Below are 15603 nucleotides of genomic sequence, written 5' to 3'. Positions count from 1 at the left end.
TCTCGGCACGGAGGCAAATAAGCATATTTCCCAAAATACTGAACTATACCTTTAAGAAAAGTAAAGGTCATGTTCAATGTAATCTTAGCAAATTACTCGCAAAGTTAGATAGTAACTAATATAAGGTTGTGAACTGTGTCAGAGTAACACAATCATAGCATTAGAAGTTTTAATTTGCACTCCCTGGTAAACTGTTAAGTAACTGCTGAAAATAAAATGTTTTTGTGAAGAAAAGTCAGCTGAATATCAAAATAAAGGTATAAAGTAAAAGAGCAATGTCACTGAATCAGGCTTTAGGTTTTGTCGTCAGAAAGATGAACTCGTATGACTCGTATTTGATCGTGACTTCCATCAGTACAGCTTCTCCTCTGCTTTCTGTCCTCCCTGCTGTTGCCTGCAGACGCTCAGCTTAGTTGGAGAAACGGACTCCATTTATTCATGCTTAGTGTGAAAAATCTATAAACATGAAAGCTTAATTTGACTGAGTTAATCACCAGATTTATATCAGCTTATTTAGGACATATTTGTTAAAACGTGAAGGTGTACACAGTCATTTGTAAAGAGAGGCCACCAAATGGAACTAAAGGATTAAAAAGATGGAAGCAAAAATGAGGAGAGATGGAGGATGCAAGGTGATGAGACGAGATCTCTGTCCTTCCTCCTCTCGCTGCCTTTGTATGGAGCTGAATAGCAGAACCTCACAAACAATACACAGCGGCCATGGAGGGAACACATTACTGCCAGATAGTGTTCCTGCAGGACACAAGCACAGCTACATACAGTGCTCTCACATTCAGACACAAACGCTACACACACACACACACACACGGAGTCATTCAGTCTCACACTCACTCCTTTCCACTCATTAAGTCAACAAAAACTCCTTTCACACTTTCTATCTCACAGATGACAGTTCACCTGTGTGTGTGTGTGTGTGTGTGTGTGTGTGTGTGTGTGTGTGTGTGTGTGTGTGTGTGTGTGTGTGTGTGTGTGTGTGTGCGTGTGTGTGTGTGTGTGTGCGTGTTTTTTTGCACTTCAGCTCTCAGTCTCTAACATTTCTGTCAGCGTTTCTTCTTTCTTCTGCTCTTTGTGTGTGTATGTGTGTGTGTTTTTTCTTATTTTATCTGTGTCTCGCCTTGCAACAGGTCCATCTCTTCACATAACACAACTGCATGTTTATGCATTTGTGTTATGTGCAACTTACGTCTCTAGATAAAACTGGAAGAAAAAAAACATTCACACTATATGAAGATCAGTGTTGCACTGGCCTCTACAGGCTGAAGGCTTTCAACTTAGTAGCACTGCTACTCATACAGTATTCTAATCATCTTAAAGTTTACCGGTGGTAGAAAGGAATTAATTACGTTTACTCAAGTACTGTCCTTGAGTCCAATTTTCAGGTACTTGTACTTCACTTAAGGATTTACACTTTATGCTTTTTTATGCTTCTTCTGCGCCACTTTAATTCAGAGGGAAATGTTATACTTTTTAAACCACTACATTTATTTGACAGAGGTGCAAATTAAGATTTTACATTAAAAATATCACTGTCAGGCTTATAGAATGCAATAGAAAACAGCGTCTACTGGGGGCTCCTTGTTACGGGTTTCAGATGTGCATGAGTTGTTAGCAGCTCCACCAAAGAGTGATTTCCTCTCTAAACCTCTCAGATAGTTTCACTTAAATAACTGTTCTTGCCCAAAGAGGTCCAGCAATAACATTAAAGGATTGAGAATTTGCAGTTTTCAAAATTGCATAAGGATGATTATTTGAAAAAATAATATAATGAATGCAGCTCAGTAGGCAGGTAAATTAAAATGTGATCAACAAAATCAAAGAAGGCGACTATTATTAGAGCAGGAGAGGTGATTAAAAGTCTGCAACAGGAAGATGTAATTAGTTAACACAAAACACACAGAATTAACATTGTTTGATGCGTCAGTAAATGTTTCAAAGCTGCAATACAAACCTATCATCCCAGTTTCCCAAAGTCCTCTTTGCCCTGTTGAATTGGAAAACTTGAATTAATTTAATAGAATTGAATTTGTTGACTTTCACACAGTGATCAAATGTCTGCTGGATTCAACCTGCCAGTCTTGCTCCTAGATTCAAGATGCTTTTTGACAGTGTAGATTACAGCACTTTAAGAAATTTTAGTTCTTTACATTTTATACTTGAATATATTTGTAAGATGATCCTTTGTTCCTTTGAGTGGCTTGACTTTTCTCTGCTGTGAACTCATATTGGCCTCCCGTTATGTCGGTGAAGTGTCTCCATCGAAGATCTAAATCTTTGTATTTAAGGGCTTTTTCTTTGGCAAGCTGTCAGATCCTAATGAGACTCTTAATTAGCTTTTTATTAAGGACAGATCCACTGGAACAATTAACCACTTAAGCCCACAAATGATTAAAAGACATAGACAGTGCATAGATATAAAGACTTTAATTGAAACAGTCAGTCTCAATTATGAAACAACTTCAGCTGATAATGGCTGTTGACTGGCAGTGGATCTGTTTGTCTTTTTACGAATGTGAGTGTGTGTGTGTGTGTGTGTGTGTGTGTGTGTGTGTGTGTGTGTGTGTGTGTGTGTGTGTGTGTGTGTGTGTGTGTGTGTGTGTGTGTGTGTGTGTGTGTGTGTGTGTGTGTGTGTGTGTGTGTGTCTGGTGTGTGTTGTGTTGTGTTTCTGTACTAGATGCTTCAGTGTCTTCACCAAGCTGTCCTTCCTTTGCCTTTCCTCAATTCTGGTCTAGTTGAGCATTTGCACTTGGAGAGAAAGAACCATGAGTTCAAGATAGTAATAATATTATATACGTGTACGTGTGTGTTTAGTCCCCGCAGTACAGTTCAGGCGGCAGCTACGACAGCGTGAAGATGGACTTGAGTGCCGAGGACCTGACCATGGGGCGTCATGGCAGCCAGGTTGCCCCTGACGATGACGACGACGACCATGACGACCACGACGACAACGACAAGATCAACGACACAGAGGGAGTTGATCCCGAGAGACTAAAGGCCTTCAATGTAAGTCAGAGACAGTGTGTTGAGACCAGACTCTGTGTTACATGATGTCCCCTCAGGGATCAATAAAATCTCTTATTATATTCATAAAGAGAAAATATTGAAGAGCCGACTCTCTTTTCCTCTCTTAAAAGCTATCGGTGTAATTGATCACAGAAGTGGAGACTCCATGATATTCAGTAAACCTGAACTTTGTGTCAAGTATCTCAGTGATGAGCCGCATTTCGCTCAAAATACACATTTTTTTTATATTAGCAATGGATCATGTAATGTGAAAGGGGCATGCTGGACAAAAGGAGCTGTTTTCAGCAAACAAGCTCTGCTAAACCCACCGTACACTACCTGCCCAGCACAGAATCATTTGAACAACTTCAACTCATCTAAAACTTGGCCACCAGAACCAGAACCAGGAAGAGTGAGCATATTCCATCAATTTTAGCGACTTTACTCTGGCTCCCTGTTACTTTTAGAATTGACTTTAAAGTTCTTTTAATGGTTCAAAAGCAATAAATGGCCTAGCCCCACCCTATACTGCAGAGCTACTAATATAACGGTGCCCTCAGGTGCTCTAGTACCCTGCTGCGGCTCTCACACCCATAAAAACACTGGGGACGCAGCCTTCTCCTCTTACATACCTAAAATCTGGACCTCAGTGAGCACTTTTAGAAGCAACCTACCTATACAAATTAGCCTTAATTAGCCTCCTCCCAATATTTATTTGTGTTTATTGTACAAGTGCATTTTAATGTCCCAGTTTTAATTTCTAATATTAATCCCTCATATTAACCTCTAATTTAAATGTCATTATTTATCTAACTTCTCATTTCTTCTTGACTCCTGTTATTTATTTATTTTCCCAAATATCTCTGTTGCTGTTTTATAATTGCTTGTTGTATTATTGTCTAATTTGTGCACAGCAGCTTGAGTTGCAACCTCTGTATGAAAAGTGCTATACAATTAAATAAACTTAAACTTGAAAAATGGCAGACAGAAATTTAGCGACTAGCTGGTGAAGAAAGAGGAATACAGTATCTAGCAGCTAAAGAGCCAGATGTTTTTCGTAGGAGTTGGTTGAGACCAAACCAGAGCTAAAAGCAGAGTGAATGTCGAACTTTCATTCATCAGGTGGACAGAAATACGACTCAAAATGAAAGATAATGTTTCTGTGGGTGAAACCTTATGAGGCTTTAATATGTCAGAGGTGTGTCTTTGCTTCTTCGTCTTTTTGTGCCATTCCTCTGTCCTTAAGTGGACATAAAAAACAAAACATTAATTAACGTTAACAAATTAATTTAAAAACATTAATTAATTAATGGAGCTTTAACACACAAAACATATTCATATACGCTTACAGAGACAGCCTAGAGAAGCAGGGTTTACGCAGCTCATAAACACACACAAAGAAAAACTCTTTTATTGGTAAACGGAAGGGTTTTTTGATCTGAGCTGAGTTGTTTCGCTGCAGATGTTTGTGCGTCTGTTTGTGGACGAGAACTTGGATCGGATGGTACCCATCTCCAAACAGCCCAAGGAGAAGATCCAGGCCATCATCGAGTCCTGCAGCAGACAGTTCCCAGAATTCCAGGAACGCGCCCGCAAGCGCATCCGCACCTACCTCAAATCCTGCCGACGCATGAAGAAGAATGGCATGGAGGTACTGTACCTGTTCGATATTAGTGGGTTTTCTTGTTTGTATATTTATTTGTTTCTCTGTTAGCAGGATATCTTAACAGGTATCTCAATATTTTCTGTTATTGAAATAACAGACGATTATTTTCATCATCAACTTTTCTTCTGATTATTTTCTTGATTAATGTCTTTTACCATGAAATGTCAGGAAATAGTAGGATATGTCCATTAAATGTCCCAGAAATTCTGAGTTTTGTTCGACTAGCTGTCCAGAATCCAAGGATATTCAGTTTACAATTGTATGAAGCAGAGAAAACTAACAAAAGAAGCTGGAACCAGAAAACGTTTGCCAGTTTTCCTTGAACAATGACTGACACCATAAATTGATTATCAAAATAGTTTCCAATTAATTTTCAAGTGCCTCACCTTAAAAAAAAAAAAAAAAAAAAAAAAAAAAAAAAAAAAAAAAAAAAAAAAAAAAAAAAGGCCTCTTGTTGATGGTTCAAGCTCAAGTGCCTCACCTTAAAAAAAAAAAAAAAAGGTCTCTTGTTGATGGTTCAAGCTCAAGTGCCTCACCTTAAAAAAAAAAAAAAAGGTCTCTTGTTGATGGTTCAAGCTCAAGTGCCTCACCTTAAAAAAAAAAAAAAAAAAAAAGGTCTCTTGTTGATGGTTCAAGCTCAAGTGCCTCACCTTAAAAAAAAAAAAAAAGGTCTCTTGTTGATGGTTCAAGCTCAAGTGCCTCACCTTAAAAAAAAAAAAAAGGTCTCTTGTTGATGGTTCAAGCTCAAGTGCCTCACCTTAAAAAAAAAAAAAAAGGTCTCTTGTTGATGGTTCAAGCTCAAGTGCCTCACCTTAAAAAAAAAAAAAAAAAAGGTCTCTTGTTGATGGTTCAAGCTCAAGTGCCTCACCTTAAAAAAAAAAAAAAAAGGTCTCTTGTTGATGGTTCAAGCTCAAGTGCCTCACCTTAAAAAAAAAAAAAAGGTCTCTTGTTGATGGTTCAAGCTCAAGTGCCTCACCTTAAAAAAAAAAAAAAAGGTCTCTTGTTGATGGTTCAAGCTCAAGTGCCTCACCTTAAAGAAAAAAAAAAAGGTCTCTTGTTGATGGTTCAAGCTCAAGTGCCTCACCTTAAAAAAAAAAAAAAAGGTCTCTTGTTGATGGTTCAAGCTCAAGTGCCTCACCTTAAAAAAAAAAAAAAAGGTCTCTTGTTGATGGTTCAAGCTCAAGTGCCTCACCTTAAAAAAAAAAAAAAAGGTCTCTTGTTGATGGTTCAAGCTCAAGTGCCTCACCTTAAAAAAAAAAAAAAAAAAAAAGGTCTCTTGTTGATGGTTCAAGCTCAAGTGCCTCACCTTAAAAAAAAAAAAAAGGTCTCTTGTTGATGGTTCAAGCTCAAGTGCCTCACCTTAAAAAAAAAAAAAAAGGTCTCTTGTTGATGGTTCAAGCTCAAGTGCCTCACCTTAAAAAAAAAAAAAAAAAAAAAAAAAAAAAAAAAAAAAAAAAGGTCTCTTGTTGATGGTTCAAGCTCAAGTGCCTCACCTTAAAGAAAAAAAAAAAGGTCTCTTGTTGATGGTTCAAGCTCAAGTGCCTCACCTTAAAAAAAAAAAAAAAGGTCTCTTGTTGATGGTTCAAGCTCAAGTGCCTCACCTTAAAAAAAAAAAAAAAAAAAAAAAAAAAAAAAAAAAAAAAAAAAAAAAAAAAAAAAAAAAGGTCTCTTGTTGATGGTTCAAGCTCAAGTGCCTCACCTTAAAAAAAAAAAAAAAAAAAAAAGGTCTCTTGTTGATGGTTCAAGCTCAAGTGCCTCACCTTAAAAAAAAAAAAAAAAAAAAAGGTCTCTTGTTGATGGTTCAAGCTCAAGTGCCTCACCTTAAAAAAAAAAAAAAAAAAAAAAGGTCTCTTGTTGATGGTTCAAGCTCAAGTGCCTCACCTTAAAGAAAAAAAAAAAGGTCTCTTGTTGATGGTTCAAGCTCAAGTGCCTCACCTTAAAAAAAAAAAAAAAGGTCTCTTGTTGATGGTTCAAGCTCAAGTGCCTCACCTTAAAAAAAAAAAAAAAAGGTCTCTTGTTGATGGTTCAAGCTCAAGTGCCTCACCTTAAAAAAAAAAAAAAGGTCTCTTGTTGATGGTTCAAGCTCAAGTGCCTCACCTTAAAAAAAAAAAAAAAAAAAAGGTCTCTTGTTGATGGTTCAAGCTCAAGTGCCTCACCTTAAAAAAAAAAAAAAGGTCTCTTGTTGATGGTTCAAGCTCAAGTGCCTCACCTTAAAAAAAAAAAAAAAAAAAAAAGGTCTCTTGTTGATGGTTCAAGCTCAAGTGCCTCACCTTAAAGAAAAAAAAAAGGTCTCTTGTTGATGGTTCAAGCTCAAGTGCCTCACCTTAAAGAAAAAAAAAAGGTCTCTTGTTGATGGTTCAAGCTCAAGTGCCTCACCTTAAAAAAAAAAAAAAAAAAGGTCTCTTGTTGATGGTTCAAGCTCAAGTGCCTCACCTTAAAAAAAAAAAAAAGGTCTCTTGTTGATGGTTCAAGCTCAAGTGCCTCACCTTAAAAAAAAAAAAAAGGTCTCTTGTTGATGGTTCAAGCTCAAGTGCCTCACCTTAAAAAAAAAAAAAAGGTCTCTTGTTGATGGTTCAAGCTCAAGTGCCTCACCTTAAAAAAAAAAAAAAGGTCTCTTGTTGATGGTTCAAGCTCAAGTGCCTCACCTTAAAAAAAAAAAAAAGGTCTCTTGTTGATGGTTCAAGCTCAAGTGCCTCACCTTAAAAAAAAAAAAAAGGTCTCTTGTTGATGGTTCAAGCTCAAGTGCCTCACCTTAAAAAAAAAAAAAAAAGGTCTCTTGTTGATGGTTCAAGCTCAAGTGCCTCACCTTAAAAAAAAAAAAAAAAGGTCTCTTGTTGATGGTTCAAGCTCAAGTGCCTCACCTTAAAAAAAAAAAAAAGGTCTCTTGTTGATGGTTCAAGCTCAAGTGCCTCACCTTAAAAAAAAAAAAAAGGTCTCTTGTTGATGGTTCAAGCTCAAGTGCCTCACCTTAAAAAAAAAAAAAAGGTCTCTTGTTGATGGTTCAAGCTCAAGTGCCTCACCTTAAAAAAAAAAAAAAGGTCTCTTGTTGATGGTTCAAGCTCAAGTGCCTCACCTTAAAAAAAAAAAAAAGGTCTCTTGTTGATGGTTCAAGCTCAAGTGCCTCACCTTAAAAAAAAAAAAAAGGTCTCTTGTTGATGGTTCAAGCTCAAGTGCCTCACCTTAAAAAAAAAAAAAAGGTCTCTTGTTGATGGTTCAAGCTCAAGTGCCTCACCTTAAAAAAAAAAAAAAGGTCTCTTGTTGATGGTTCAAGCTCAAGTGCCTCACCTTAAAAAAAAAAAAAAGGTCTCTTGTTGATGGTTCAAGCTCAAGTGCCTCACCTTAAAAAAAAAAAAAAGTTCTCTTGTTGATGGTTCAAGCTCAAGTGCCTCACCTTAAAAAAAAAAAAAAGGTCTCTTGTTGATGGTTCAAGCTCAAGTGCCTCACCTTAAAAAAAAAAAAAAAGGTCTCTTGTTGATTGTTCAAGCACAAGTGCCTCACCTTAAAAAAAAAAAGAAAATAATTTAAAAAACACTCTTGAGAACTTTTAGCACGTTCCCGTCGAAAAACGCACAAAGAAACAAATGCAGGTACAGAACCAGAGGGAATCAACATCACAGGAATATAGATGATTTCAGGCTTGCCTGTAGAGCCACGTTGAAACACAAGCATACTGGTCTAGATTGTTGGAATATGTATTTTATGTTTCATGGATGTGATCCTACAAAGCCAGCATCCACCTGTGTATAAAAAAAACAATGAAAATACTCTCTAGTTGTATCATAAAAGATTTCTGGCATCCAAACGTAGTGGCCGATATTTATTTTTAATTTATATTCCACCACGTGATCGGTTACTCCTGTCAGCATTTATTAGCCACAGCTCAAAAGTCAGAAGTCTGACTCACTTGAAATTTTAATGATTTCAGGAAAATCATGATTATCTTTTACTACCTGCATTTTATTCTCATCCAGATGCAGATTAAAAGGTTTTAAATATCAATTTGATTAAAATAACTAAGATAAAAACGTACGTTGGTGTTGAATTTGAATGAATTTGTTATATTTTGTCTTGTATATATATTTTGATCAAACAGAATAAGCAGCTTTCACTGCAGCATGGACGACTAACAAACAATTATCATCTTTTGTGAAAAGATGATAAAATTGTCGTGTAAATTGGTTGTAACTATAGAAACAACACGTTTTAGTGAATGAACTTCAGTTTACAGATGTGACACGGTGCAGAATATCTTCATTGAAGAGCTAGTAAAGACTACACAGCAGCATTTCTTCATGTGCATCTATTTGTTTCACCGCTGTTTCCGGTCAGACGCATATTTAGTTACAAAACTAGCTTGAACTGACAGGTGTGTACTTATAGTACGTTTTACATTTGATAACATAATGTCAGCAGGAACCAGCAGGGTGTGTGCAGTGGCACAGATAATTAATCCACTGCAATCTGTACTAGTAATAAAAAACTATGAAAGAATATAAAAAAGACCCTCATGTCAGCGCTGTCGAAATTTCTCAGCTGGATAATGAAGGATGCAGAGTAACTCAATTATCCAATATACCTCATGCTGAGGTCAAAGTTTGTCACTGCCCCCTCGTCTTCTTAGAGCAATAGACTTAAAGTTCCAGTGAAACGTGCCGTACGACCAGGTTTATACCAGTGAGCCTCAGCTCATCTAATATGTCCGAACCAGGTCTCATCATATGTATTTAGTACTGTGGGTCGACTGTCTCACTGTAGTCGAGTACGCTGATTCAGCTGTAGTTTCTAACACAGAGCAAAGACAGGGGACCGTTACTGTGCTAGAGCAGAAGAGGTGCACGATGTTGACCAGTCACATCTGCTGGGATTTCACATGCAGTCACACTGTGTGGGATCTGACAGGTAAAGGTGACCCAGTCATGGGAATGTCTCTGCTGCCCCCCAGTGGTGAAGACTGATGTTACACTACGTCTTAATACACAGCACTGAAGGGTTCAAGAAGGTTTTCTTCACTGTGGGTATGACACAATAGGCTCAGTGTACCTTCAAATACAATTTGCATCATTCTCCATAATCACAGTAAAATATGCCTTCGGGGATGTTATATCTTATATGCAGTGCATACCAAAGCATAGGTACTGTTACTAACTGGAAAGTATACGTCAATGTATCATGCACATAAGAATTAAAAATAGAATAAAACATAAAGCTCATTAGCTCTCTAATTACCTCCAGACTTGGCACGGAATCAGTGAAGCTTAACAGGAATTATTGCTTTAGAAGGAAAAGCGCTCAGCTTTGCTGAAAGTAAATCTTTTGCTGTTAAGAATTTAAATTGGAAACTCTGTTTTTTCTGCCTAAGGATGTTTGTGTGTCTTCTGCTGAAAAGTTTTCAGTCTAATCTAGTCAGTATATAAGTATTACCTAAGGTGGATCCACTGCACAGTCTCTATCCGACATAGTACACCACCAGTCAAATGTTTTAGAACACCCCCATTTCCCAGTTTCATTGAACTTTCAGTAGCTCAAGTCCAGTGAATTACCTTAAACGGTACAAAGGTCAGCGGTAAACAAAACAAAAAACTATACAAAACAGGCTTTTTTCAGATATTAAGAAATTGGTTTAATTAAAACTTTCCCGTACTAATGGATGTAAATGACGTTTTGAAAGTTAATGCAAACTATTCCTACAAGTGCCCCAACTTCTGTTGATGACTTACAAACCCTCTGTCTGTACAAAGGCAGTGTTGGAACAAACTGTTACTACACCCTCTGATGCATTATCAGGACAATAGTGTTCTGCAGGAAGTAGGACGGTATATTGCTGTCAGAATGGTGAGGAAAAGACAAGTAACAGAGGAAGACAGACTGGTTGGTCAGGGGAGAGATAATGACCCAAAACATTAGAGGAAAAGAACTAGACAGTGGCTTCACATGATGGAGGACCAGCACAGTCTCCAGACCTGAACCCCATGGAGCTGGTTTGGGATGAACTGGACAGAAGGTGAAAGCAAAGCCACCTGCAGGTGCAACACACTGTAGGAGCTTCTGCAACAGTGTTGGGACGAACTTTCTGAGCAGTGTTTGATTTCCATTGTAGAAAGAACGACTCAAGCTTGTTCGGCTGCTGGATGAGTCACAAATTTAGATTCCGTGATTCCTGTTTTTTTTTTTTTTTTTAAATATTTATGATTTATTTGTTCTATGCTTAATTTCAGAAACACTGAGACATTACACTGTGTGAATTTCAGTAACAACCGGAAAATTGGAGGTGTTCTAAAACGTTTGACCGGTAGTGTAAATCCAGAATATCATAGCCACATGCAGGTAAATTGAACACATAATTAATTCCCATAATATTCTGTTATCTCCAGACTCGTCCTACTCCACCTCACCTCACCTCAGCCATGGCTGAGAACATCCTGGCTGCCGCCTGCGAGAGTGAATCACGCAACGCCGCAAAGAGGATGCGCCTCGAAACCTATCACGTAAGTCTATGTTTCTGTGTGTGTTTAGCCTAAATTATATGTAAAATCCAAAAAAGCAAGTATCGTTCTGTATTTGTATGTGACTGTGACTATTTCACTACTGACATGTTTCTAAATCTCACGCTGCCTTCTTGAAAACTCTTGAAAATTTCAATCTCAGTAAGACTCTTTACAGGAAGTAAGAACATCAGCAATACTATTCTTCTCCTCTAAAATCTTTTTATTATCACTGGAAATAGCCGGGTTTGTTCATACTGATAGACCAGCCAGCTGCCTGTGTCGTATTTTGGGAAGAATACCCCTCATTTCCCGTTTCGTTCTGCCAGGATGAGCAGATCTCTCTGGACAAGCCGTCCAGCGGTGGAGGAAGTCTGAGGGAGCCGGCGTCCCTCGCTCACTCTGCCTACTCCCTGGCCGCATCAGCCTTCTCCTCCCAGGACACCCAGCTCTACATCAACGGAGCCGGCCTCAGCTACGGCTACCGTGGATACCCGGGCCTGGGTGCTGCCATGCCACACCCCGTTTCCCTGACGACTGGCGCTGCCGCTCAGAGCAACGGTGAGGGTGGGAGAGCGGTCGAGGACAGAGGAAGAGGGTCTCTATGGAGATAAAGAGAGATAAGATGGACAGGAGTAATTAGTGAATAAAAGAGGAAGCTGGAAGTTAGGGGAGGAAGAGAGAAAGGAAAGTGATGAGAGAGGGAAAAGAAAAGGAAGTGATTAAAAGGAAACAGCATGAACGGGTAATTTGGGGATGAATAGGAAGGAGATGGAGAAGGAGCAGCAGAAGTGAAAAGAAAGCAGTGAAAGGAGACAGCAGATGGCAGTGTGAAACAGCTTACACACACTCAGGATAGTGATGTCTGCCTCAATTAAATATGGAGTTGTAGATTTAAAGTAACGTCGCTTAAATGAAGGCAATCTCACAGGAAAATTTTACCGTCTCTGTAGAAAGAGTGTCTTTAGTGACTTTGTTTCCTTCAGTTTCTGCAAGTGTTTAAAGACAAAGTCATTGTTTTGATAACAAGATAGTTGTGCAAGTATGGAGTAGGGCAATCGCACAAAACCACAGTCATGTGTAGCAAACTTGCATTGGATTAACCCTGGTTTTAAAAAGATGTTAATTAACTGTCAGAAATCGTCTCCATACAGTACTACTACCCTCTGTCTCTTTATTATTAATTCATTATAGATTGTACTGTAAATAGAGAGCTCTATTGTACGTGATCTGACCATATTCTGCTTAAATTGCTACCCCAGAGTAACTGTGTTCAATTTCTAAAAATTCAATTTGTGATATAGTCAAGTCAAAGTGTATTTATATAGCTCAATAACACCGATTTGCGTCAAAGGGCTTAACAATCTGTACAGCACACAACCCCCTCTGTCCTCAGACCCTCAAATTGGATAAGGAAAAACTCCCCTTAAAAATCCTTTAGCGGCACAGAAGTGGGACGGTTTGTCTTGTCTAATGACTGAATAGGAGACTAATTCAATCACCGTTTACGTTCTTTCATTAACTGTAGACAGTTCTAGGGAGTTGTGCATTGGAACTAGCTTAGATGTGTGTTGTACTGAAGAGGAGACATTTACAGAGTCTTCCTTTAACTCCTTCGGTGTCGTTTTCACCGTCAGCCTTCTCCAGCAGCATCATAAACTTGTTGGAGAAAACAGAAGCAGCAAAAGCTGACCAGTCGCAGTTCTTGAGGTCTCCGTGTGATATCCCTTTATCCACTGTGCCCTCAACATATGGTTAAATTTTTTGGAGGCGCGGGTCAGCTATGGCGTAGCAGGCAGACGTGCGAAGGCTCTGAAGTTATGCCATAAGCCCTTAATAAAGTTTTCAGCTTGCTGTTTGCAAAACTCTTAAGCTGCTAGATGAAGCTTATGAGGTCCTTTGTTCTTGTTACCGAGGAACTGGACAAAGTTTAATGGTGGCCACATGATTGATTACATGCAACACAAATGCAAAGTTTATTGTACAAAGTTTACAAGATGTAAAATAAACAGTGGGTAGAAAATGATGATGATGATATTCCAGCAGTCCTCTGTCCTTTTTAACTGACTGTAGTTTTCTCTCTCCTCCTCTTCCATTCTTCCCATCCTTCTTCTTTTACCTCTGTATCTTTCGTCTCCTCTACACATGGATCTCCTTTCCTTTTCTTCACTTCATTTGTCTCCACCTTATCCATCTTTCCCTCTGTCTCCCTCGTTTACTAACGTCTCTATTTCTCTCCCTTCAATGTTTCTCCACTCCTCCATCCATCTCTCCCTCTATCTTCAGGTCCCACAGACCTCAGCATGAAGTCTCTCTCCTCCGCCAACATCAGTAACTCCTCCTCTTCTACCACCACCAACAGCCTGGGTGGGCGGGGCAGCGGGGGTTGCGGAGGGGGCGGGGCGTCAACCCAGCTCAGCCAACCAGAGATCACGGCCGTGCGTCAGCTGATCGCCGGCTACCGGGAGTCGGCCGCCTTCCTGCTTCGTTCGGCAGATGAGCTGGAGAACCTCATCCTGCAGCAGAACTGATTTGGGGGAAATGTGGGAGAACACACACAAATACACACACACACACACACACACACACACCTCCCATTATGTTTGTTCTGTGTCTGTCTACGTCCCCCTGTCTCTCCTTAGTGACGCTGAACACCAGACCTCTTCTTGTTTTTGCTCTTCCCTCCTTAAATCGGGGTTTTTTGTTTTCTCCTCATCTGCCTTCTCTTCGGGAACTATGGCTACTTTTTATTTTTGGAGAATAAGTGGGAGACTGGGACAAAGGGCGGGGTGGAGGGGGGGCAGTCCCACCGCAGTCATTCCCAAAACAATCCACCACAATCTCAATTCATCAATTCTGCCCGAGGAGGGGAAAATATTAAAAAAGGAGATGAGCACTTGGACTCTGGAGGAATCTCTTCCTGTCCTCTCTCAAAGCACCTCACAATCAGCACTACACTCTGAGTGAAGGAGTGTGGGGGAGAGGAAGAGAGGAGGAGGGGGGGAAGGGAGGAGTGCAGGAGGAGTAGAGTAGCCTGGAGAAAGGAGTGAAGAAGACTGCTACTGTGGTTTCAGAGAAAAAAAAAAAAGACTTTGTACCCTTGTGGGGTGGAAAAGAGAACTTTTTGAATTTCCCCACTGAGCTCCAACACAGGGAGTTTTGACTGACGGGTGCCCCGGCCAACGCTGTCTTACTATCATAACAATTTAAAAAATAATAAATGACTCCCTGAATTAGTACTACTGAAGCTGTTCGCTAAATGAGGAGTCATTTTGATTTGATTGAAGATTTAATTTCGGGAGTCCTGTGAGCTTGTTTTTTTGGGGGTGGGGGTTGTTTTGTTTTGTTTTGTTTTGTTTTGTTTGTTTTTTTTTTTTTTTTTACTCTTCCCAAGTGACTGAAAGAAAGAAAAGCGGTTTGACTTATCTTAAAAGATAGCACTAAATCCGGAAAAGACCAGAGGGGCCTAAGGACGGAAACTGGAAAAGAAATAAGAAAGAAATTGTTTGTTTGGTTTAAAAAGAAAAAAAAAAAGAAAGAAAAAAAAAAAGAAGGAGGAGAGAAACTTTTTCTGTGCTCGCTTGTATATAAGCTCTCTGTGTCCTATAGCACTTTTCCCTCACCTGAAACCTCACCCTGAACCCCCCTAATCCTCACCCCTTTTACCCAGGGAGCAACTTGCTACTTATGCATCCAAGACGCCATGTTGACCACCAGGAAATACCTCAAATCAGACCTGCCAATTCCATTTTCAGTTCCGCTCACACACACACACACACACACACACACACACATACAAATACTCACATTTAAACACACACTCTGCAAGTGAATGGTAACATTCCCACCAGAAGCCAGTTTACTTCTACTTCACCACCTGATGTCTTCAAGGTTTATATATTTTGGGCGGAGAATCAAAAACTATATTGTGCAAAGACCTGTAATGTCAAAACGATGAAGCATTTCAAGAACTGATGTTGTAAACTTTTCAAACACTGATATCTTTAAACTTTACTTTCATCTGTGCGGGTTTGTTCGTGTGCTGCTGTATATAATCAGTTCATCTTGAAAACTTGAGAAGAATCAGAGCTGAAGTTGACAGGAGTGTATTTCTCCAGGAGCAAGGGTGTGTGTAGAGGGGATAGGTGTTTCTTAAATGAAGGGGGAGTTAAATGTTGATTACTGGTGGCAATTTTACCTCCCGCTTCTACTTTTTACAAATGTAGACGTAATGCCAACGAAACCTCAGCATCATTCTTTTTAACACCCCTCCACTCTCTCCCTCTCTTCTTCTTCTCCTTTGGACCTACTCTATTCTTCTTCTTCGTGGACCTAAACATCCTCCTCTTCCTCCTCTCCTCCCTGGTCCGGTCCAGGTTTCAGAGGAACAGGAGGACTGCTCTGTCTTACTGTGTTTGTCTGTTAGACTCTGAG

At 39.4% G+C, this 15603-nt stretch overlaps 1 protein-coding gene across 3 annotated transcripts in view; it reads left to right on the top strand.

Moving 5' to 3' along the window:
* LOC120803607 (nucleolar protein 4-like) overlaps window positions 1-15603 on the top strand; it is a 166592-nt gene extending 150989 nt beyond the window's left edge. For all 3 annotated transcript variants that reach the window (XM_040152228.1, XM_040152227.1, XM_040152226.1), the window contains 5 exons: window positions 2830-3021; window positions 4484-4672; window positions 11059-11172; window positions 11499-11730; window positions 13456-15603. In XM_040152228.1, the coding sequence (XP_040008162.1) occupies window positions 2830-3021; window positions 4484-4672; window positions 11059-11172; window positions 11499-11730; window positions 13456-13700 (972 nt within the window). In that variant the 3' untranslated portion in view covers window positions 13701-15603. The remainder of the gene's footprint in view (window positions 1-2829; window positions 3022-4483; window positions 4673-11058; window positions 11173-11498; window positions 11731-13455) is intronic.

This window comes from Xiphias gladius, chromosome 18 (genome assembly GCF_016859285.1).
Source record: "Xiphias gladius isolate SHS-SW01 ecotype Sanya breed wild chromosome 18, ASM1685928v1, whole genome shotgun sequence".
NCBI classification, from domain to species: domain Eukaryota; kingdom Metazoa; phylum Chordata; class Actinopteri; order Istiophoriformes; family Xiphiidae; genus Xiphias; species Xiphias gladius.
The sequence above is the reverse complement of the archived record's forward strand: the minus strand, read 5'-3'. Positions and strand labels throughout refer to the sequence as shown.